Source organism: Pseudorca crassidens, chromosome 4 (assembly GCF_039906515.1).
Source record: "Pseudorca crassidens isolate mPseCra1 chromosome 4, mPseCra1.hap1, whole genome shotgun sequence".
Lineage (NCBI taxonomy): Eukaryota > Metazoa > Chordata > Mammalia > Artiodactyla > Delphinidae > Pseudorca > Pseudorca crassidens.
The window spans coordinates 72,375,251-72,400,573 of NC_090299.1; the positions used below are offsets into that span (position 1 = coordinate 72,375,251).

The 25,323-nt window shown below is 48.2% G+C and overlaps 1 protein-coding gene across 4 annotated transcripts in view; it reads right to left on the minus strand.

Annotated features, from left to right (window-relative positions):
- Positions 1-25,323, minus strand: part of SCFD2 (sec1 family domain containing 2) — a 414,129-nt gene that overhangs the window by 26,330 nt on the left and 362,476 nt on the right. For all 4 annotated transcript variants that reach the window (XM_067735963.1, XM_067735964.1, XM_067735962.1 and 1 more), the window contains exons 7-8: positions 17,774-17,908; positions 3,062-3,181 (exon numbers count right to left, since the gene is read on the minus strand). In XM_067735963.1, the coding sequence (XP_067592064.1) occupies positions 3,062-3,181; positions 17,774-17,908 (255 nt within the window). The remainder of the gene's footprint in view (positions 1-3,061; positions 3,182-17,773; positions 17,909-25,323) is intronic.

Here is a 25,323-nt window from a genome sequence, read left to right on the forward strand (position 1 = left end):
GCAAGCCCACGAAGTCTCCTGCTCATGGCTGTGGCTGTTTGCAGTGGGGTTGAGAGGTTGCCTCTTTGATCCTTTTTTTTTTTTGTAGTCAGAAAGGAGGGCCTTCTCCAGCTGCCCACTTTCTCTCAGCACGTTTACCAAGAACCACAGATGGAGAGCGGAGAAAACACCCCATTTTAGAGTATAGCAACCATCCTCTAGGACTAGCAGCTGCTAATGCGGTTTCTGGATTCCACGGTTTCATGCTATCCTTACCATCTTTTGTAAAAGAGAATTCATTTCTGGATGTGCCTTAAGCGACTTCTATCAGCAGTTTCCTTTGAAGAGCAGATCCCCGGATGCCTTGCAAATCTCAGCTCACCAGCCTTCTGCTCCAGGGGAAGCCTGTGCCCGTATGAAGGAACCTCTTGCCTCCAAGCCCCCAGGTATTCCCATCACAGCACCTGCCTATGTTCCCGGAACACTCATGTCTAGCTGGAGCTTCCGTGTTTAATGTCAGTCAATCACTTACTATTAGAATGTAAGTTCCATGAAAGCAGGAACGAGTCTGGCTTGGTCACCGCTCTATCCTCAGCACAAAGAACAGTGCTTGGCACAGAGTAGATGCTCAATAAATGTTTACTGGATAATCGACTAATCCAGTTTAAGAGACTGTAAGTTCCTGCACCTGGGTCCAAAAAGCACCCATGTTGATATACAGTAGGTACGGATCATAGCAATTGATACAAAAGACAGAGTGGTTTTAGTTGTCCATAATCCCAGAATCAGTAACAGGTTGGTGTAGTCTAGAGAAAAGCTGCTTTTATCTTATGTTTCAATAATGCAAGTACGGTTTCTAGTATTCAATATGCAATGAGTAATCACGACAGCTGGTGCCAGGTCCTGTTTGAGGGATTAAAGTAAGTGCAAAGTCCTGAGGCTGGAGAGGAGCAGGCCAGCAGAAGGGTGGTAGGGAAAGAAGGCCCAGAGGCAGGGAGGGGCCGTGGTAGGAGGAGGAGGGGGCCCCAGGGCCTCTGCACTGATCAGCCCATGGCAAGGGCGCTCAGTTGTAAGTGAGCATGAGAGGGAGAGACCTGGGGGCCCAGGAGAGCTGCCCGGGAGCTGAGGCACTCGGGTCCACGGCACGGGCTGGGGTGGGGAAGCTGGAAGAACTGAAGATACTCGGTTTGGAGAAGAGTGGCCCTGGGGGAAGACCCGTGGAGGAGGGAAGAGGCTGATCGGCTCGTAGATTCTGTGTGGCCCAGGAGTTAGAGGCAGCAGCGGTGACACAAGCAGCAGGCAAGCCTGCTCCTGCAGCCCCAGGTTCTCTGAGCCACTCTCTCTGCAGATGATTGAGCACAAGGTCAGTCAGACTGCAGCCGAGCCACTGAGCCACTACAGATGTCAGGTCTCTGCTGTCAAACTCAGGTCACACGGCTTTGAAAACGTCTGCATTTTATCCTTTTAGAGTGGGGATTAACAGTCTGGCAGGCTATTAACAATGCATCGCTGTTCGGAAGAGCTAAGAATTTGGTTCACCGTGTTAGGGGCAGTGAGAAGTGTGCTTTCTGATAAAAAAGAATGTCTTGGTCAAAAAGGCAATTGCTCACCAAACAGATCCTGAACACTGCGGACAGAGAGGGTGTGAGACGAGGCCCAATTTACCACTTTATCAGAAATTCCACCAGCTATGACCATGACAGGTGTGAGTAATGGTAGGAATGGTCACAGCCAATGACTGGCCACTCCCTTGTTCAAGAACATACCATGGCTCCCTAGATACAGGTCACCTTCCTAAGTAGGGTGTCCTGAGACCCTCGGAAACCAGGCCTTCTCTCCGTCTCAGGTGTCCCGGCCACCCTGACACCAAGCCAGTTCTCCTGCCTCACATCAGGCCGTCAGGCCACAAGGCTTCCGGAGCTCCTGCCCTGTGCTCAGGCCTGGGAAGGCCCAGCCTCTGTCCTCAAGGAATTCGTGTTTGCTTGAGGACGCTTTGTCAGCAACGGGAAGCAGTCAGTGAGCCCGCTGAGCGCTGCGCTACGGAGTACAGCTTACGGATGCCAGCAGAGGTGGGGGCTCCTCGGCTGGCTGAGTGCGTATTCACAGAGTGGGTGGAGCTGGGAGACAAGGGCACTGTACACTGCCCCCCACCCAGACCAGCAGCCAGGCGTGGCTGGAATACCCCCTGGGCTCCGTGTGCCTGTGGCGGACAGTCCCCCACGTAAGCCAGGGTCCTACCTGAAGCACTGCACTGGCACCTCTGTTCTGCTTTCTCTAAACCACAGAAAGCCACTGGCTGCATGCAGACATGGCAAAGCTGAAGACAGGCCCCGAAAGCAAGTCTCAATTGGGCGGGGGGCGAGGGTCAATGGGAAGGTGTCCCAGGCTCCCGGTGCCCCAGCAGGACAGTTCTGAGGCCCCTCAGCCCCCAGAGGACAGAGCCTCGGTTGCCCATAGCAGTAAGCAGCCGGGCAAGGCACTCTTTTCCCAACCACCCTGCCCCGTAGCCTAAATGAGAAAACGGAGGGCTTTTCTCACTCCAATCACCTAGCTAGTAAAAGGCGGAGGGAGGATGCAGACTCGGGCCTGGAAAACCTAGAGGGCTGTGCCTTAACCACCGGGCATTTGCGTGGGGAGGAGGACGGGACCTGGCAGGAGGCTACAGAGGAGAAAGATACTACACTTGTCATTGCCATGACAAGGGCCCTTCCCAAACTCCTCCAGCCCCGTCCTCTCCCTGCCACAGGGCGGAGATGGTCCCCGGGAGTCACCCTCAATTATCTGGAGTCTGGAAAGCAGCCAAAACTCTTGAGTAATTAAGCACCGATTGGACGCCAGAGAATACAAGCCCTGTAGGAATTGGGAATAGCGCTTCAGCACTTGCCACCCAGAGGCAGGAGAGGTCTCCCCCTTCCCTCCACCCACAGTAGGTCCTGGCCCTGGGACAGGCAGAAGAAGCAGGGGGAAAGGAGGCAGCGGGATGGAGATAGGAGCGCGGGGGAGCCTAATGAAGGCCCTGGTCTGCCCTCCCCACTCCTGCCTCAGGCCTCCCGTTCAGATCATATCACTGAGGACTCGGTACCTGGGTTCCTGGCTTCAGGGATGGCACAAGGTCTTTGATCATTTTGGCTTCCGAGACTGTGACCCCGCCCACCACGAAGAGAATCAGAAGAGGGTGGTCGCTGGGATGAGGCCGGCTCACCTGCAAAAGAAACCACCGCCGGCGTCAGAGGCGTCTTCAGGTGAGATGAACAACCCTCAGAGAGGGTGGGATCTGTTAGGGGTCGGATGTGTTAGTGGTCTGTGACTGCCCTGACCAGGAACATGCACAGCATGTCACCTTCCTACAGCCCTTTCAATAAATATTTTACTGAAAGCAAAGTTACAGGAGTGGGCACTATTAAATACGCAAGAAGACTGAGGGCAACTTCCCCTCTTGTTCGGTCTGCAGGTCTCAGCATAAGCGTGCTCCTGCCTTACAGAGCTCCGTGCATCTCCTTCCAAGCACGTGTCACAGCCTGGGGTCACCATCTCTCCCCTGACGGCCGTCTCCTCTAATGGAACACAAGCTCCACGAGGCGGTGATCTTGTCTGCCGGCTTCACTGCTGAATGCCCGGCGTGCCTAGCGCAGTTGCTGGCTCAGAGTAGGTGCTCAGTAAACGTCTGTGGAATTGACGGATGGTTAGAGCCCTAGGAGGGGGCGGTGGAGGGTGGGCGAAGATGCAAGAGCCCTGCACCCACCCTCGAGTGCAAACTTCACGCCCTTACCTTCTGCAAACCGGCCTCAGTCAGCTGAGGTTGGCCTCAGCCAGAGCTGAGGTCCTGCTCCCGTGCAGCACTGCACTGGAGGTCGTGGAGAATTCCTCCCGGTGCCTCATGATTTCACCAGTGAGGCAAAGTATTATAAAACAACTAAAATGAGGGCTTCCCTGGTGGCGCAGTGGTTGAGAGTCCGCCTGCCGATGCAGGGGACACGGGTTCGTGCCCCGGTCCGGGAAGATCCCACGTGCCGCGGAGCGGCTGGGCCCGTGAGCCATGGCCGCTGAGCCTGCGCGTCCGGAGCCTGTGCTCCGCAACGGGAGAGGCCGCAACAGTGAGAGGCCCGCGTACCGCAAAAAAACCCAAAAAAACAAAAACAAACAAACAAGAAAAACAACTAAAATGAGAATGTCTCCCAGTAATCTCTCAGGAAATGTGCAAGGCCAACATATAGACCTAGTGACTAACTGAAGGGGACGAGAGGGGGTTCCTGAAGACAGTGTGTTTGAGCCCTACCTGGAAGCCCGGGATGGTTCGGTGAGAAGTGGGCAGAAGTGTTGTGAGCCGAGCGCCGCAGGCAAGCGGTCACCAGGTCGGGGGAGCAGGCCAGAGGCCCAGCCGGGACAGCAGCAATGGAGTCCTTATGGGAAGGATGCTGTCAGCTGCCTGCATGGCCACTGAAGCCCGAGGTGGGAGAAACAGGCTTGACTCCAGCCAGGAGAGGGTAGACAAAGGTGGTAAATGTCTGTACTCATTCACACCCACTAACACACAAGCCATCTTTGGGCCAAGGGACGGTCCCCTGGAGCAGCAGGGTGGGACATCAGGCTGACAGGAAGAGAGGAAGCCCCTGCTCTTACCCCAACTCCAACTCCTTTCTCAATTTGGTTCTTTTGACTCCCCTGCTTAAATATACCCACTTTTCGATGTCTTGTTTTAAAAACACTTAAAAAGGTAATACAGTAAGTATTTCCAGTTATATAAGTTGCACCTTGGCTTCTGGAGAGGAAACTCAGAGTGGACGGGGGGGGAGGGAGGTAGAGAAATAGGGGAATGGAGGGAGAGAAATGAAAGGCAGAAAGAAAGAAGGAAAAGTAGGTCTAAACTCTTTCAAAATGGGTGGTGGTGAACACTGGAAAAGTTACAAAACTCTTTGATCTTTACCTCACCCCACCCCCCAACCTTCTGCACTGTAGCTCTATCCCCTGGACTGCATTTGTTGACTGCTGTCTTCCAGTCCGAGTACCACACACACACGGCCATCCTGCTTCTGTTCCACCGTTCCCCTGGAGCTGCTCTCACTGCAGTCACCAATGGCCGTCATACGTAGGAGTCGATAGACAGTTCTTTGTCTTCATTTAACTGGACATTTCTGTGGCATTTGTCACAGTGGATAACACCCTTCTTGGCTTCCACAATAGCACACTGTCTTGGTTATTTCTTTTACCTTTCCACTGATTCCTTCTCAAATTCCTTCACAGGTTCCTTTTCTTGGTCTGCCCTTGAAGTGTCGACGCTCCTTAGGGTTCCATCTTTGGCCCCTTGCTTCTCTCACTTGAGGACCTCGTCTACTCATATGCCTTCAAGAATCCTTCATATGCTTCCCAAATCTATGTCTTTAGCATCACTGTTGAGTTCCTGTGGCCATCTCCACCTGGACGCCTGCTGAGATCCCTCAACCCAACAGATTTCAAGTTTGATGCGTGATCTTTCCCCAAGTCTATTCCTTCTGTTGACTTTCTAAGAACATCACCTCCTTCACAGTCACCTGAGCCAGACCCTTGAGGGTCATCTTGGACTGTGCTGTCTTTTTCATCTCCCAGATCAAGTCCTGTTCATTCTTCCCCCTCCAATTCACTGATCTCTCCTTGATTTCCACTATCCCTGCTCTGGTCGGCTCTCATTCCTTCTTTACTAGATTATTGTTAGAGTCTTCTAATTTGTCTCCCTGTCCCTGGTCTGGCCACACACACACACACCCCCACCCCAATCCAGTCTCCTCGTTCCTGCCTAAGTAAGCTTTCGGAAGTGCAAATATTTATTATTGAATTTTTGTGCGTTATCTTATCCGATTGTCAAAAATCCTTAGGAGGCAAATACAATCATTGGCGTATTTTACAGATGGAGAGACTGAAGTTTACACGTCGTGACTAAACCTTAGAGCCAGGGGCCAAACTGCAGAGGCCACACTCTTAAACACCCCTCAGCGCCATCACATGCTCACATTCTTTCCGGGGAGTCTCCTAACTCCTGACTCCTCAATTCAGTATATAAGGCTCTTCTCACATGGCTTTGCTTTATGCCTCTATTTTCATCTCCTCCATATGCACTATTTGCTGGAGTCACTCCCAAGGACTTGAGCCATCCATGAATGCAAGGCCTTTTTTAAAAAAAACTTTTTGTTAAACATACAACACTTTACTGAACATTTGCGCTGAAAAGAGCATTTATCACAAGTGTGCAGTTCAATTTATTTTCACAAACTAAACAAATCCTTGTGACCAGTACCCAGATCAGGAAACAGAAAGCCAGCACTCTGGATCCCCACGCAGGCCCCCTTCGTGTCACTACCTCACCAAGGGGTAACGGCCATCTTGACTTCTAGCCACTCGATATCAGATTTAGTTTTGCTCAATGATATACCCTGGGGATTTGTCCATATTAGTAGGAAAGATCTTTAGCCCACAGGCATTGGTTGGGACCACACCAGTGGGTTTTGGCCTGTCTGTGCCCATGACATTCCAGTTATTAAACAGTTAGAGCACCAACTGCGTCATCTCGTTTTATGTGGCACGGACAGTTTCCTCTGTGTAAAGTACCCCTGCCTCCCCTTCTGTACCTCCTTCCTTTTTACTCTCTTTAAAAGGCACCCTCGCCTCTAAAAAGTTCTCCCTAACCACCTCTCAACTCCTGCCCCAAGACCCGAATCTGACAGATACCTCTGCCTTGGCCTTGTCACACTGGACTGCGACCTTGATAGACCTGTCTATCTCCTCTCCTAGGCTGTAAGCTACTGGAGGGTAGGGATTGATCATGTTTATCTCGGTATTTTGGGGTCTGAGCGTAGAGCTAGCTCATGATAAACTTTCAACAAATGTTGCATGAATAAAATGAATGAATGAATGAATGAGGTCCACAGGGTAACTGGAGATATTCTTCTTTTCTTTGAGATCTTTTAGACACTCTCTCTTTGCTTTACGTGTGGCTCTTCCTGGCTGAGTAACTACCCGGGGTTCCTTCCAACCCTACAAACAATTGTTTCTCACTTAATGCTGGGACAGAAATACAACTGGCTCCAGAACTTCAAGTGGTACAGTACGTTCCCAAAGACATATGCTTTCCATAAGAGAGTCTGGACTCTGAAGTACATTGTGAGAATCTCGGAAGGATGTATTGAAAGATGAAAAGGAAAAAAGAAATGAACAGCAACAACAAAGAACAATACCCTTTGGCCAACGAATTGAGGGAATGCTGATTGTGGTACAAATTAACGGGCCCCATTAATGCATGTTGCTGTTTGCCGTTTTGGTTTCTGTTTAGATTTATGTTTTGATACCAGATTTCCTTTTAGAACATGTCAAATCGGCAGGCTATTGGGAAGTGGAGCCTTTCCAGTCTTTTCCATCAGAATAACACATTCCTTATAACCAGCCACGTTCGGCCGAGTCCCATTTGTATGTGGGTTCATGGTGTAAGGCACTTTGATGATGAAAGATTTAAGCGTCATTACTGCCGTCACAAACACACAGATTAATAAAGCAAGTCAGACTCATTGCTCTTTCTTTCATTTTCTAAACCTTCGCTGGCTGGGATTTTAAGACGTCAGGTTCTGGTCAGAGAAGATAGTTTCTCCCCACCATCCATCCAGCCTTTGAAGCAGGGGCTGCCGACACCTTCTCTGCAGCTGTGGTCCCGAGAGCACTCTTTGATGTCCTGACTGGTTTCTATGAGAAGGGTTTCCTCTGCTCCCCATTTCTCTGGAGTTCTCCAGGTGTTCCAAGAACCCAGCTGCTGATTCTCCTCCAATCTGTTTCTCTACATGTGTGACTTACTTGTCCCCAGCACAGGCAAGGGTCAGGTCCCCCACCCTCCAACGATGGGCCGGGCCTCGTAGGAGGGAGACAGCGTAATGGGAGCGTTGGCCCAAAGGGCACTGGGCCCTGAGACCCGCCATGCTGACTTTGAAGGTGGCTTGGTAATGGTTTTTCTCCCAACAGGAGGAAGTAACAGCACTGCCACTGCCGCCAAACACTTTACATCTAGCACAACCTTTTACTCATTTATTCATCCAGTCCACAAATATTTATTGAGCAACTACTATGGGCCAGACACTGCTCTAGGCACTGGGGACTCCGCAGCGAACGAACCCGAGAGGACTCCCTGCTGCACAGAGTTTATATTTTCATTGGGGAGAGTGACAAAATACAAAAGTAAATTGGTAAGTGAAGAAGGTGATAAGTGTTGCGGAGGAAAATAAAACAGGGGGTGGGGCAAGCGTTACTCAGCACAATCTTAGACTCTATGAAGTAGGTAGAAGCTCCATTTTACAGATGGAGACAGTGAGGCTTACAGAGGTGAAGTGACTTGTCCCAAGTTTTCCAATTCATAAGCTGTAGCATTGAGACAGAATCCAGGTCTGTCTCATACCAGAGTGGGATACATTCCACATGCTCTCATTTATACACAGATTCTTCAAACTGAAAGCATTTTTACTAGCTTTCATCTCTTAAAACTCTGTACTTTTAGTTCTTCAGCAACGTCAGCCAATTACCAGGTTCCTCGTGGGTCTTTATTTAATCTCATCGCAAAGGCTGCCATCTGCCAGAGTCACTCTGCCATCAGCTCAGCCTAACTGTTGCATTTGCTGCAGTGGATGGCTTCCGCTTTCCAGAAACTTCCTCCCCAACCCTCTCTGCTTCCTAAGCCCTCTCAGTGTCTCTTCTTCCTCATGGATTCTCCTCTTGCTTGACCTGCCCCATCATGTACTGTGTTCCTGACTGCTTGGGCCTCTTCTCGCAAACACCGTCCCTGGGTGGCCCTATCCTGTCCACGGTCTGGGCCTCACATGGGCCAGTGGCCCCTCAGCTCTGCTGAGCTGCAAAGCTGTCTCACAGGCACCTAAACTCTAAAATGCAAGTTATTTTCTTCTCCATTCCTGCTTCCAAGTCAGAGAGAACGTTACCACCTGCCATCCAGCCATCCCTGACTGGGTGACTGACCCTGGACAATGTTCTCTCATTTACTTCCACATCCCATCAATGCCCGGTCCTGTGGGACCCTCCGGCGCTGCATCACTGCCCTCATTCCCTCGGCCCCTACCTCACCCCACCTCTCATCTTCTCACCTTCTCTCCCCAGCCTGATGCTAGTCTGGCCATGTTCCCCCACCCCCTCTCTCAGTGCTTCCAGGTGATCTTTATAACACATACACTGGTTATAAATTCCTAAAAAACATTCCATGGAACCTCATTGTTTTTGGTCGAATGTCAAGCCTCCAGCCCTTCGTGATCTGCCTTCTGCTTATTTCTCTATCTTACCTTCTTCCACTCTTTACAGGCTGCTCTTAGACCCAACCATTTGGAGCTACCTGGAATTCCTTTCGTGTAGCTCGGCATTTCATCACTTTGTTCCTCACTCCTACTGGTTGGACACACTGAGCTCCCCCTTCTCTGTGTCCTCGCACCCCACCCAGATACCACTTATCTCTCGTCCCCTCAACCCTCAGTGTTCTTGTCCATCTCCCTAACAAACTGTAAGCTCTCCAATGTAAGCTATGCCATGGAAGGTAGGATGGCTACTTTGTCTCTGTATCTTCCTTCCCCACAAGAGTGACTAGCACACAAGAGGCTCTTGATAATTGCTCACAGGCAAACAAAGTTCGTCGCCTGCCAAAACCAAGTTTTTGTTTCACGATTCCTACCAAAATCCATCTCACTAGACCTTATGGATCAAATTTAGCGAATGTTAGACAAAAATCAAACCACAGTATGTAGCATAATTAAGAAGAAGAAAATATAAACAACAGTTATAAATAGTATTGCAAATAGATTCCAAGACTTGTGCTGATTTAATCAACAAACACCAAATGCTAAGATGTTTTCCTCTTGTCAGAAATGCCATAAAGTATAATGGACCTAAGCCAACTTTTCACGTCTGAGTCTCATTTTTCTTGTGCAAACAGTGAGGAGAGGGACTAGATGACCTCCAGGCACGTCCAGCTTTCCCAGTGCAAGGATCTGACATCAAATGGCACCTGAGGCTCATCACTTTTGCCCTTTATCCTTACAGCATCCTTCACCGCTGCTGTAGATGCATCTGTAGGTATCTGTCCCGCCCACACATTGAATAGTCTCCTCCATCCCCGTGGCCATGGGGTGGGCTCCTGGCAGCCATGTACTTATGGTGTGATCGTGCCCCCCAACTTCAACTGAACGGTTCAGGAATGGGCCCCGACCCAGGCTGGGCCCACTCGAGACCCTTCACTGGGAATCAAGACTTGACCTAAGATGGACGAGGCCCAGTCAAAGCTGAGCTCTTAAGAAGCACCAGAAGCTGTGGCAGAGCTCTCCAGCCATTCACTCAGCTCATACTTATTGAGCATGTACACAGTGCTAGGGCTGTTCTCGGCAGCTTCTGCAGGCCACAGCAAGCCTTCAGAACTGTCTGGTTTCCTGCTGGCTTTCTAGTTCTCGGGCCCAATCCTTCCTGAGGCCCACCGCACTGCCGCCCTTAGGTTCCCGGAGAGGCCCCCTCGGACCTCATGATGAGGACTTTCTTTGATGGAGTTCGTGCGACCTGGTGGCAGCTTAATTGCCACTGAAGTGTTTCAACTCTTACCCCCTCACCACCTCCAGCTTTTTAGGGCTACCCTGAGCAGTTGTGCCCTCTCTCCTTGTGGGCCCTTTTCTATTGCTGCCTAAGGCCATGGAGCTCTCGCAGGAACTCATACTAAGGGCCCAGAGGCAAGCACTGGGTCTTCTTTGAGTGTTTTTCATAAATCTTTTCTTTTTTCCAATGAAGCACAGCCATATAAGAAATGGAACAACAACCACACAAAGTTTCACAATGCTCTTAAAAGGAGGTAAAAGGGCCTCGCGTAAGTTCATTAGATACAACCGACGGCCCTCACAGCAGTTCCAGCGGAGAAAACATCTTGACAAATCAAGTCCTTTAGTCAAAACAAGTTGGAGTCCAAACACATGGAGTAGATATAAAATATATTATTTTCAGGAGACTGAAATCCAAACCACAAATTCCAGAAACGCATTTTCAAAGTGCTGCCTATTAGACATGCTCGTTTTAAATTAAATTGTGAGAGTGGTAAGGTATGGTTCGCTTTATTTATTAGATCACTATCAAGCTTTTCTCTACAGGGATCAAGGTGCTCCACGCACAGGCATTTGGAGAGAAGACTTGACCGTTTAAAAAATGTGACGTTCTGTCAGAGCTGTTTCTCTCGGAGTTTGATAGTCCCCCTCCCCCCAGGGCACCGCCCTTTGAAGCCGACAGCTCCGTGTGGCTAACCACAGGTCTAGCCTCTGGTGGAGGAGTGCGCTGAGCTGACTCCGAACACTTGCTCAGAACTGCAGGAAGAATGATCTCGTGGGCACCCAGCTCTGCTCCCCAGCCTGCCTGCTTTCCTTGACAGGGCCTGATGGGGGGAACCTGGGAGAGCAAAGTCCTCCAGCTCGTCACTCAGAAAGGTTTTTTTTTTTCCTTAGATTATATTATTTAAAATGATTGTGGGCAAATAGCAGGCATGCCTTTGATTATCAAAGTCTTTCTGGGCTCGCTTATTTTGAAAGCAGATCAGAAGCCTAAGTACATTTTCTGTCCTCTAGATTGAAGGGAAAACTAGAATTAGCCGAACACTGCCCTTGATGGGCCGGACAGCCACTCCTACATTGAGGTAAAGTGCGGACTGCATTTTCCTAAAGCGGCCTCAGCGATGGTTTCTGCTTCGCACGCTCTGGTTCCCTTTTTCATAGGAAGACAGTATATCCCTCCCCTTGAATCCAGGTGGGCATTTGTGACCGCCTCAACCAACAGGATACTGAGGAGTGATGCCCTGTGGCTTCTGAGGCTTCCCACCTGGCAATCTCTTTTAGGATGCCTGTCCCTGGGATGCTGTGAGGAAGCTCAGGCTACGTGGAGGGGCCTGTGTGGAGAGGAACTGAGTCCTGTAGCTCACGGGCCGGGTTGAGCTACCAGCTGGTGATCAGCATCAATCTGCTGACCATGGGAGTGGACCATCTTGGAGGCGAATTCTTCTCTGCTGAGCTCTGCCAGAGAGCAGATACATGAACAAAATAAATGACGGATAATATTTTACGCCGGTGTTCTGACATGGCTTCTTATGTAACGAGCGATAACCAGAACGGGTTGGGCGGGGGATGAGAGACTTCTGTGGAGGGTCTGATTTATACAGGAAAACAAGCTAAAGCAATGAAAAGAAAGTGACTTTAACAAGTTGTAGCCTGACACAGATGAGGTTCCGACTTTAGTAAGGGCTAAACACAGCTGCCTTGATTCCCTCTCACACAGGGTTTATTTGAGGCAGAGAGTCTTGGACACACAGGCATTCTTCCTAACTTTCACTGTCTGCGGACATTTACATCAATAAGATTGATTTCTGTGAGCCACTTCCGAGGCCTCCCTACAGCACTGGGGCTGATCGAGGAGTGCTTGCGGGGCAGAGGCGGAGCTTCTGAAGTGCTCCTGGTGGAGCCTGGGGTCCGAGTTGTCTTGGGCTTCTGCCTCCGTGCCAGGCGGCCAGGGTCTAGCCCAGCTGGGCTCTCTTCCCTTGAGCCATTTTGTCACGGCACGGGCACAGAATTTCACCGGCTCCCACACCTTGCTCCAGGAGGGAGGGTCTGTGTCTGCTGAGACCGAGGACATCAAGCCGGGACTCACAGGATAGAAGAGAAAGGGGGTCTGGAAAAACACCGCACAGCCGTATAAACATGGCTGCCCACAGGCAGAGAAAGTCCATGTCTCTTAGCAAGAGCAAGTCGGCAGTGAGACAGGAGATGCTTGTGACTTTGGGGGAAGGTGTCAGTTCTCTCCTGTGTGATTCATTTGTTCACTCAGCGGTTAATCTGTATGCACCAAATGCCCCCACACGGGCTCTGTACAGCAATACAAAGACACTCAAGGTGGCTCTTTTCCCAAGAGCCACAGTCTGGCCAGGATCACGAACTTGTGCAAATAAAAATAGCAAGTACATACTCAGCACTTCCTGTAGGCCAGGTACTGGTGTAAATCCTCTGTATGTATGAACTCACTTAATCCTCACCACAGTCCTGTAAAGTAGGTACTACTATCATCCGCATTTTACCGATGAGGCAACTTAGGCACAGAGGGCTTAAGTGACAACATACCCACGGTCACACAGCTGGTAAGTGCGGGAGCTCGAGTTCTAACCCAGACCACCTGACTCCGGACGTTACCACCACTCCCTATTGCCTCTTGAAAACAAACATGGGCAGTAGAAGGAGGTCAGTGGTGTTAATAGAGCATAAACTAGATGGCCTTCTATTATTTACAAAAGCAAACAGAAAAGTGAGAGATGTGGAATAGACAAGCGACCCCCAAAACCTCCCCTGACAACATGCACCCCCCTGCCTAACACTGTTCGGACATTTCTCCTGCTGGCTCCTCCGAGTCTTCACACTACAAAACCAGCCTCTTTGCTTCCGTTCTCTTCTCCAGAGAGACAAAGAAGGTGGAAGAAACAGATTTCCATGCTGTCTGTGGACAGAAGACGAGCCCACCAGGTTTCTTTGACAGAGGCGAGGTGGGCTTCCGTCTCCCCCAGCAGGGCAGTGCTGGGCAGTGAGCGGGAGCCCGTGGGCCGCTGCTTCTCTGGGGTGACATAATGACAGAACAGTGACCGGCTTCGCCTTGCTTAGTAGCTGCTGCAAAGGAGGGTCAGGGAATACGCTGAGGGTCACTGGAGTTGCCTGGTCTGGCTGCTGCCTTTTCTCCCTCGTGAAGCTGTTGAAACGTAGCTTCGGCTTAAGGGCAGTAAGCTGGAAAGAGGAACCACTGACTGAAGCCTGCTGCTCTCTGAATGGGCGTCCTCACAGGGCCACTCCCAACCTTTAGCGGGTGCCTGCTGTGTGTAAGGCCCATGCAGGTGCCCCATGCTGAGGATGCAGGAAAGAATGAGACCCAGATCAGCCCTCCTTTCGCATAGCCATAGCTTTCACCTCCTTTTTTTTTTTTTGCGGTACGCGGGCCTCCCACTGTTGTGGCCTCTCCCGTTGCGGAGCACAGGCTCCGGATGCGCAGGCTCAGCGGCCATGGCTCACGGGCCCAGCCGGTCCGTGGCATGTGGGATCCTCCCGGACCGGGGCACGAACCCGCGTCCCCTGCATCGGCAGGCGGACTCTCAACCACTGCGCTACCAGGGAAGCCCTCACCTCCTTTTGATTGTGGCCGAAAGCAAGAAATTCATTTAAATCGCAAGTGTGTATGTATGTGTGACTCAGTTTTTGGTTTCACGTTGCTAGCCTGTTCTATTTTTCTTCGTTAAGAAGTGCTGATTACAACACATTGAACTGAGATCTTGATTCACTGATGTGCAGTGGATGAAGCCGTTCAGTTAGAACATGCTAGTCTGGAGAAAGATACCTAACACGTATAATGATAAAGCAAGGAATGAGTGCAGTCACAAAGTGCGCACACAAGGTCCAGAGCCCTGACGAGACACTGAGGCCTGGAAAACCCTGTCCTATGTTTTTCCTATCACCGTCATGGGGACCCCCAGTACACTCTGCGGTAATGTCTGCTGGTCTCTTTCCCAGAACACTTCCTGCTGGCTTCTCACCCCCCGCGTAGGCTACAGATACTGCCTCTGGTGACTGAGCCAAAGTCATCTGTGAAACCACCTGTGAGTCCACAGACAGGACGGGGACAGATGAGCAGCTCAGCTCCCTTTCCAGCCCTACAGCTCTCCCATTTGGGCGACAGTACCCCAAGCACAGAAGGAGCCCACGTGGACACCTTTATTTCATCAGGCTCTGTCTGTTTGTTCCCTTCAGGCACAGCATCAGTGGGTCTTGAGTGAGAAGGGGGGAAGCAGGTCCCAGAGGCAAAGAGCAGGGCAGCAAGTGGCCCGAAAGCAATGGCTGTTGGCTGCTGATACAGAATGAAGATGCAGTGTGTGGAAGCAGCTCACACCACTGCGCAAATTTCTTCTCCTGGGGCTGTACTGCCAGTGAGTCCCGGGACCAAGTCCCAGAGAAGCAGACAGGGTAACAGCAGATGACCCCGGGAGAGCTCCCTCACATGGATGACCAGTCCGGGCGTGGAGCTGACTGAGGAGCTGCATAGATACTGGAGAGGGAAAGCATCTGTGCTAATGAGTCATCAGGAAGAAAAGAATTAATGACACATGAATATTTAACTTCCAAGAAAACACCTGGCAGCATCCTGGCGCCAAGAAATGTGGTTAAGAGCGCGGGCTCTGGAATAAGACTGACCTGGGAACCAATCCTGCTGTCCCATTTCCTGTGTGCTGTCTGGAAAACACCTGAGAACGGAGGGGAGGATGACCCAATTTGGGCCTTCTGGAAGTTCACATCTACTGCTTAAGCTTTCTCAGCCTCAGTTTCCCCACGGGGAAAGCAGGGATAATGAAAGGGGTGTTGTGAGGTTTGAACCTGAGAATGGCTGATTCCCTGGTACAGCTGACCACAGGTTAGCTGTTTGACTTTGGTAGTGAAAAGCATCAGAGAACAGGACCAGGGAGACTGGTGAATGGCCGTGGCCATGAGAGGCTCCATCTCTTCTATCCACATCCTCTTCTTTCCACTGGCCTTAAACCAACGTAGAAGACACTTCTCCTGATGGCATCATCCCCCATCTCAAAGACGGAGGTCTTTGAGAAGTCACTGTTAGGTCCTCAAAGCCCTGCAGTTCCTTTTTCCATTTATCCCAATTTTGTTTAAACTTTGAACACATGGGCCAGAGGTAACTTTCCTTGCCAAGTTCTGTGGAATGATGGGAAGAGCCGGCCACAGAGGCCCATGTAGAAATGGAACAAAATGATTCTCCCTTGGGCTGCTGGGGTGAGGAGGGCTACTGGGCCAGCCCACCAAGACTCTCCCACCCCCTGCAGAGAGATGAGAGCCCCTGGCTACTGAGAGCAGAGGCCCGGCAGCTGCGGGCCGAGGAGTGGATGCTGACAGCTGCTGGAAGAACACACATTCCTTTTTCTTAAATCCATTACATGGAAACCTCTCTTTGAGATCAGTCTCCAGGGGCGGGGGCATCTCTTCATGAGCTCTAATTCCAAGGATTTGAATGGAGAGAAACACAGCAGGCCAGTGCTGGCCCAGGACGGTTCTAAACATCCTCTCAGGCAAAGCTCCCCTTAGGACAGCGAAGCTTCCGACCGCAAGAAGAGCTGTAGAAAACACTCCGTGTAGTTTAAAAGGGTAATTTAAAAATGTGATGTCTCACGGTTCATGAACAGTGATGGAAAATGCAAGTGGACAGTCCTCCTACAACAGACAGTCTATGCTGGCCTCCAGAGAGTTGCAAAGTCCGTTAGCACATTAAAGGCACTGTGAAATCTGACAGCAAAGAATTTCGGGTTAATTTTCTGTTTATCCCATGGGTTCCCAAACATATTTGGTCACAGAACCCTTTCGCCAGGACACAGTTCTTTCCGCAGAACATCACTGGCCTAAGAGCGAGTTAAGGCCTCCTCTCACTGACACCGTGCCTCCTTGCAAATTAGAAACTCCTGCAGTAAGCAGAGTGCAGACAGGTTCGCGCCTCCACGTGTGCCCTTGCCCTGACCACGGACGCAGCAGCCTGACTGCGAAAGGACAAAATGAGCCGTCCTCAGACTTGACGGATCAGGGCACGAAAGTCCACTCTTGTTATTTTAGTCTCTCTCCAAGGTTAAGTCCAAGCTTATGAATGAAGGAATAGGGTGCTCGGGTGGAGAAGGTCAGAGACCACCTCTAGCCTGGAAGCTTCTGTACAAACTAGCCACCACGAAGGGCTGCTGGACAACCCTGGGCTTACATTTAACATGGGAGTCCACGAACACTTTTGAGAAGCTGAACTGTGCTGCATTGTTTAAAAAAAAAAAAAAAAAAAAACAGAGGGAAAATGCACCAGTCGCGCGTTGCATCAGAAGCTGATGATAACTGGGACCACTGGGAAGGAGACTGGGTGTCCATTCCAGCCGTTTACTGCTTGGTTTAGAGTCTGATTGGCTTCCGTCCTCCGGCTTTTGGAGTGGACCAGTTTTCCTGGCACATGCATTTATTGAACTCTGAAAGGCCTGATCTTCTATGCAGATTAATTCATGATTTCAAAGATGCTTTGAAGCTGGCAAAACATTCTGTTATTTCCAAGAGTTATTACAACTGAAATCCTGGCATAGAAGAGGAGGTCAGCCTGTAATCTTGTTTAGATCTTTTTAAATTTAGAAACTTTATAGTGGGTTAAAAATAGATCACATTTGTGTACTTTTCCTCCTTTCATCTCCACTGCAAAGGCTGTTCAGTAATTTTGACCTACCCTTAATACTAGCCAGGGAAATTCTCATGCTTGTCACCCAGGAGTCTGCTAAGCCCAAATAAAAGTCATTTTCAAATGGATTTTGGGGTGATGCTAGTTATACAACTGAGCAGAGTTACTCATTATCCCACATAGTAAGTTCTAGAATTAAGAGCACCGGGCTGCCACTAAGATCTGTGAATGGTATGTGGATTCCTGTTAAGTGAAAGTGTGGGCCACGAGGGAAGTTTTCAATAGTGCTACCCTGGAGGGCTTGTGTCCTTACCTATTGATCAGAAAAGATCATAATGCTTAGGTCAAGGGAAGCTGTATGAGGCCGGAAGGTCAGGCTGCTTATAACCAAAAGTTAAATGAAGATTGCACCCGATTTCAGAAGGGCCAAATACTGGACGTTCTCCTTTGTGGTACTCGCCAGGGTTAAGGGGGTACCAGCATTTTCAAGCCCAGCAAAGACAGCATTACACTCAGGATTACCTCGTCATGGTTACTTTACCTTCATGAACATGCTAAATCCAGTTTTAAGGAGATCAGTGAGGCCTGAAGACATGTGTTCAATGTCAATGGGATCTGGCCTCTCGGGATTAAATATTTCCTCCACAACCTGCTTCAACAACGGCTTATAGGATGCCTGCAAAGACAAAACATTGTGCTGTAAGTAAAAGGGTTTGTTTGCTTTGCCTAGAGAGAGGGTAGCTTTCTCTGCACCAAACGAAGCAAAACCAGTTTATTCTGATACTGAGCAATGGCTGTGATTCTCCATGTGTGAAAAGACAATATGACAACATTGATTTGGGGGGGAAACTTTTATCCCACTACACTAGCACTATTTTTTATTCCTCACACTCCCTTCCATAAGCAAATGCCTCTCACCAGAGCTATAATCCTAGTATGGCTAATTTTTCAATCTAGATTTAAAGTGACAATTTTTTGCATGAAGTATACTGAAAAGCAAAGTATTGTCAGTTGATATAGACAGGAAGACAATCTCCTAAACATTCTTAGAATTATGCTCCCTTCCGCTAGGATCCCGAATGTTTTCTTACAATGTATTGTCACTATCCAAGTCCAAAGCAATCCCTCCGTCTTTTAGAGAGGTCAACTCCAAGTACAAACTGGCCAGAAAAAGCAGCCAAGATGCCCAAAGAAATCTGACCAAGGTCAGGGCTTAGAGAAAGCAAGCCACACAGACTATGAGAATTTCAGTAGAATTAAGCTGATGTGAATTTACAGCAACTACAGTTTGGTAAATGGTGCTAAACCTATCCACATTTAGGTAGTATTTGTAGGCAGCTGCCTCTGACCAATGTATATTCCAAGCATGTTCCCCCACCTCTTTCCTTGTGTCTCCTCACTACCAAGCTTTTCCTCTCTCCTTCCCTTCGCATCGGCTGGACCACCTCCCTCCCAGTCTTGTTGCTACCTCTGCTGCTCCAGATACGTTTGGCAGCCCAGTTTGAGCATGAAGGGTGAAGGAAGAGGAATGTCTTCCCTCAAAGCACTCTGCTATATCTGTTACAGGCTCAGGAAAGCCAGGCTATGACAGCACTGTAGAGATGTCATGAACTGTTCCTGTCTTTGCACTGGCCAAATCTGTAACCGGCCTCTAGCCAGTGTGGAGGATATCTGGTATGTTAACTTCACCTCTGGCTTCATCTTGCTTTTCGTAGTCATTTTTTACTCTTATTTCCCCCTTGTTCCAACTTTCTTACTTGAAATACCTTAGAAATATAGCAGGGTATAAACCATCAAAATCATAAACAGTCGTTTAGCTAGAAGGGAACTGGTGCATTTATCAAGGATAAGATGCAGGGAGAAATAGCAGCTGTTGAGTTGAGGGTGCAGCTCTCCTCTGCTTATTAGTCAAATAGACCATTGCGTGCCCAGAGATCTCACAGGCAAATGCTCACGAAAGGGAAAGCACTGGGCAGAGACACCGATAACACAGAAACTGAAAAAACCAAAAACTGTGAGTCAATCTTCCTAATACCAACATAGATTTTAAAAATTTATCATACAGGCAAAAATACAGAGGTTTGAAAGTATACTTTTTTGATGAGGCTGTGGGGAAACAGACACGCTCATATACTGCTGGTGGGAGTGTAAATTGTTACAATCGGTGTAGAGAGTAATCTGGCAATATCTATCAAAGTTACAAATGCATCTGACTTAGCAATTCCACATCTAGGAATTTATCCTACAAATATGCTAATATATTCAAATGAGATCCACAAAGGACTGTTTATGGTTTATAATAGCAAAAGATTAGAAACTCATTTCATAAATGGGATACATCCACACGAAGGAATGCTATGGAAGCGAAGAGGGAAGTTCTGTGCTGATGGTAAAAAGCAAGGTGCAGAATAAATCGTGAGTGGAAGAAGCAAGGTGAGGAACAGTGTGTATGATGGGCGTTTGTGTAAAATGTGCCAAAGGAAATATGAAAGTTTGCATTTGCTGAAACATGCAAAAAATAAACTCTGGTGTGATATACAGAATCACCATGAGCAGTGATCATGGAGTGGGGGACCGGACAAGGGACAAAGGTGAGAGGAAGCCTTTTCACTATATTCTTTTTTTAAAAAGCACAGTTAAAACACCACTACACACACACACACACACACACACACACACATACACACAAACGGCAAGAATGGCCTTTTTTTCCCTCACCTCTTCAAAATTAATAAATTATTTATGCATGGAAGAGATTCGAGTTAAGCACACCAAAATGTAAACAAGGGCTAACTCTAGGTTCTGGGAGTAGGGGACATTATTTTCTTTTTTTTCTAAATTTTAGAAATTGACAGGTATACTTCTGGAATCATAAAACAATCCAATAAATGTTTTCAATGTTAAAAAAAAAAAAAGGTCATGGAATGGCCTCTGAATTCTACAAATCCTCTTCCCTGAGTAAATTGTCTTGAAAACTTTTCTACCATCTCAGCCTTTCCGGATATTTAATCTCTTAAACTTTAATCTCTTTAAACTGCTCTCCATGGAGAAGTCCTTTGGCCAATACTCTGCTACCTTATCATCATTATCATCAAATATTCATTGACTGCTTCTTTAGAAATAGAATCCAGTTTTTGGACAGGCACATGATCAACTGGCTGAAAGACTCCATTCTCCAGCCTTCTTTGCTGTTGGGTCTGCAAGTTCTGGGCAATGGAGATGTAAGTAGAAGGGGAGTGGGACTTTCAGAAGTCTTCTATTTTTAAAGGGGAAGGGTATGCTTTCCTCCCCTTTCTCTGTTTGCTGCCTGGAACATGCAAGTGACGACTGGAGCTCCAGCAGCCACTGTGTAAGACAGGGCCATTCTTTAGAGATACTGGAGCAGAGGGCTGGAAGAAACCCAGGTCAGTGGAGACTGGTGGAGCCACTATAAACATAACACGGATGTACTGAATCAGGACCTACTTATGTGACAAGACAAAACCTTGCATGTTTAAGCCTTACGTTTCAGATCCTGTTACTTGCAACTGAATGCAATTCTAACTGATACAAAGCACAAAGGGAAGATAAAGAAATAAAAAGGCCATTTCTTCTTTCCAGGGGTTTACAGTTATTTGTTTTTTGTTAGTCTACATATAGTTATATAGAATAACATTAAGCAGAACCACAGAGAAGTACACATACGCTGTCACATTTAAAACAGGAGAGAGTATACCCCAACCTACAGAAAACAAAAGAGGCAATTGCTCCCCGTAAGATGTACCTTCTGTAAGAAGGAAGAGTAGTGATCCTGAGAAGAGCTCAGGTATAGGAAAAAGTTGGTCCTGTTGTCCAGCTAAAACACTATGCCTAGGGCCTCCTCTGTGCAAAGTACAGTGTACCAGGGTGACAGGATTGCTCTCAGGGCTCCAGAAGCCCCCATGCAGACTGTGAGACAGGGAAAGAAGGAAGCGTAGAGGGTTAGGGATCCTGCTCTCTCCCTTGCTCCAATTTCAGCTTTCCAATTTCTTCTTTAAAACGACTAAGCACAGAACCACTAAATAACATTGTCCATTTAAAGAGCACGATTTGGGAAAAGACTTTCTTAGGTACAAAGCAGTACTAGTCTCGTGACTTCTTAGCAAACACATTTCTTAGTTTTCCCAAGAAGGGTTTTAATCATGAGAACTTTTGGCTCCTTCCTTACTTAGTTTGGACTTTTTTCTGCCCCAAAACATGTCACTGAAATCTGATTGAAATGAATAGCTTTTGGCAGTAGCTTCTTAGATGACGATCCTCTAACTGTCATGGAATTTTCTATTCAGCCAGAAGCTACCCAATTCTCAGCAAAGAACCATAGAAGGTGGTGATGGGGAGACAGATGTCTTGCCCTAGTGCCCTGCTCACAAGTTTTCCTCACATGTTAAAAAGGACCAGAGGGGAGATTCGTCGTGTAGTTTGTCTACATAAGAGTGTTAACCAGAGTAATTTAATTTTCCTTATCAAACATTCACTGTTAGTTCATCTTTCGGGGGGGGGGGAAGGAGAGGAATTAAAAACACAGACAAATTCATCCTTATTTCTCGCTTATACCACATCCAGTGTGTGCTGGCAGGACGGGGTCTGTGCCCTACGGTGCAGGGCCTACACAATCATTCAGACACCCAGGCTCCTGCTATGGAGTAGCCCCACCAGTCCCTAGGGCACTGGAATCCCACACTGAAGCCTTTGCATCTCATCAGCAGAGGATGAAAGAGAGAGAGTATGGAGGATTTCCAGAGAGATTTTATGAGCTCAGCCTGAAAGTGATCTCTATTACTTCTGCCCATTGTTCATTGGCCAGAATTGGTCACAAACCTACATTTACCTGCAAGAGAATCTGGAAAATGTGGTCTAACTATGCCAGAAGGAAAAGGAAATGGAGTTTGGGGAACATGTATAGCATCGTCTCTGCCACAGACACACCGTAAAGTCTGGACTGAAACATTAATATAACTATTTCCTTAATAACTGGCAGGTTGCTGGTTGTAGGCAAAGGATTATTAAACCTCTCTTCCCTTCTACATAAGAATCTGGCCTTTGGTTAACTTTCTAGCTCTGTTTCCTTGGAAACCTGATAAGGGAAGAATGTCAAACTCTAGCCAGGCAAGATTGCTTATGATAAAAATGACCCTTGCTTAGTAAATTGCATTAGACTGGGGGAACTATAAATACTGGACAGAAAGCCAGGGCTTTGGGCTGCTCTGAGTATGATGACTCTTGTGTGGTTGGCCATGGCCCTTGGAGGAATGCTGGAAGTCATGTCAGTGGAGTTGTTTCAGAGAAATTGGCCCCTATAGGATATGAGGGTTTTAAGCCAGAGGACTCCTGCCCCTACCCTTCCCTCCATGTGAGTCTAGTTCCCTCACTGCTCAGCTGTCACTTCAGGACCAAACCGAACAGCTCCTGGGCAGCTGCATGGACTGCTTCATGATGGTCACGGGACTACCTGAGAGGAGAAAAATGCCCACTGTTCCCTACCGCGAGCTATGGTCCTGTCCTGGGCAGACGGGTGCAAATGGGGGCTATGACCACAGAGATGACTTATGTACTAGGCACAGAATGCACGATGCCTAGGGCCCACAGGACTGTTAGCGACCCATGAAAATGGATTGATTTCTTTTAAAATGAGAAGAAAAAAATGAACTTTTTGGTCAAAGATATATACATATATATATTTTTTGCGGTACGCGGGTCTCTCACTGTTGTGGCCTCTCCCGTTGCGGAGCACAGGCTCCGGACGCGCAGGCTCAGCGGCCATGGCTCACCGGCCCAGCCGCTCCGCGGCACGTGGGATCTTCCCGGACCGGGGCACGAACCCGTGTCCCCTGCATCGGCAGGCGGACTCTCAACCACTGCGCCACCAGGGAAGCCCAAAGATAATGTTTTGATATATAATATTATTTGTCTCTATACCAATGAAACTATAATATAATTATATATGTAATTGCATATGTGTAAATCAAATAACTATATTTATATATAATTTTTATAATATTTAATAAATATTTCTTCACATAAATATATATATAGAGAGATTTTGATACAGGAAGAGGGCCATGAAGGTAAAAGTGCTAAGGGCAATGAAAATCACAGTGTGGCCCTGTATGACAGTCTCATGAGGCTAGCCTGAAGGTTTGGTAGAGCCTAATGAGACCCCCATGGGTGTTACACATGAAATAGATGAAGTTTCCAAAAAAATCAGAAACTCTCTTTTTTTCTTTAAATGACCAATATCTGTTCCAGAACAAACTGGGCTTTTAATATACCAGAGTTAATCAAAATATGAAAAATAAAATACTTGTTTCTATGTCTCTGGTTACTCTTTCGCGGTATATGATTAGATCTAGAAAGTTCTTATTGACCTGATTCCAACTCTTGAAGAAAGGTGTTGAGCATAGCAACAGTTGATGACATTACACATAAGTCAGAGACAATTTTGAGAAACTAGTCTAACTCCAACAGCTTCGTTTTTTTTTTTTTTTTTGCGGTACGCGGGCCTCTCCCGTTGCGGAGCACAGGCTCCGGACGCGCAGGCTCAGCGGCCATGGCTCACGGGCCCTGCCGCTCCGCGGCATGTGGGATCTTCCCGGACCGGGGCACGAACCCGTGTCCCATGCATCGGCAGGCGGACTCCCAACCACTGCACCACCAGGGAAGACCCCAACAGCTTCTTGAATTTGGCGCAACATAAAGATGGCCTAGGACAGGGGTCCCCAATACCTGGGACACGGACCGGTACCAGTCCTAGGCCTGTTAGGAACCGGGCGCACGGCAGGAGGTGAGCGGCGGGCGAGCGATGCATCATCTGCCGCTCCCCATCGCTCGCGTTACTGCCTGAGCAATTCCCCCACACACACCCCGTGGAAAAATTGTCTGCCATGAAACTGGTCCCAGGTGCCAAATAGTTTGGGGACCCCTGGCCTAGGATATCCGTTTCCGAGAAAACTGGAGTTGTTGCCACAATCACACCCCCAACAGTCATGCTGCTGACCTTGGCTTTGCTGGTTGGTGTTGGTGCAGCCAGGACCTCTCTTGGTCCTGCTATTGCAGATGCTTCTCTCTTTTTTGCAAAACCGACTCTGAACAACCAAGTTCTCAGAACTAGATTTGTACTGAGAGTATTTATTTTGTTTCAATCCAAGATTGTACAGAAAAACATTTGTTCAAAACTGGTCTTAGCTTTGACTACTCCATGGCTTATTTATTTTTATTTTTTGCTGCAGTATGACTGATTTTTTTTCTCCTTTCATCTTCTGAAGGAAAATGGTTTGCGCTGCAGATTAAAAAGTGGTTCATTTGTCTATCTGTTCATCCATCCATCCATCCTTCAAAGCAGAAGCAGATTACTTAAAATATCTTTTGATTAAAGTCCCTTCAACTTCAATATGAGGAAATCAAAGCCCAAAGCTATTAATTAACTTGCTTGAATTCACACAGGCAGTTAGTAGTTAGACTACAGGACAGAGCCAAGTTTCCTGGCCCCCAGCATAGCCCTATCTCACGCAGAGCCTTTCAGAAAGGATGCTAGCAGGTCTAGGGTGAGGTAGATAGAATCAGAAGGAAGAACAGAGCTTAGTGCTTGCAAAAGACCAGCTGGTGGCCAGAGCTGGGGATTGTTGATGTTGATGAAGAGACTGGGCCTACAGACTGTTCAGAGCGCATATTTCACCGGGCACAAGATGAATCAGGCCTCCTTGGGCCCTGCTGGTTCTAAAGGCTCTGGTTCAACATGCCGGAGGCACAGAGGACAGTGCGCATCTGTGGGAAGTTTCCTCCAGGGAAGCACAGCACTTTGAGACTTCTGCCAAAACCCGTCATGCAAGAGCCGTGCAATATTTTGTCTGAAAGGGCTCATAAGCTCCTTGCCCTGAGTCATCTGAGAAACAGCAGCACATCAAACACTGACATTTAGGAAGGAGGTTAAGCCTCCCATTAAACTGGAACATTTGTAGTAAGAAATGAAAGCATAAGAAGACTTGCTGCACAGGCAAAACTGGGGCTTATGTTTCCGGTCAACAGAGTCTATGGACAAACATGACTTTTCCAAACAAACGGGTGTCAGCAGTAGAC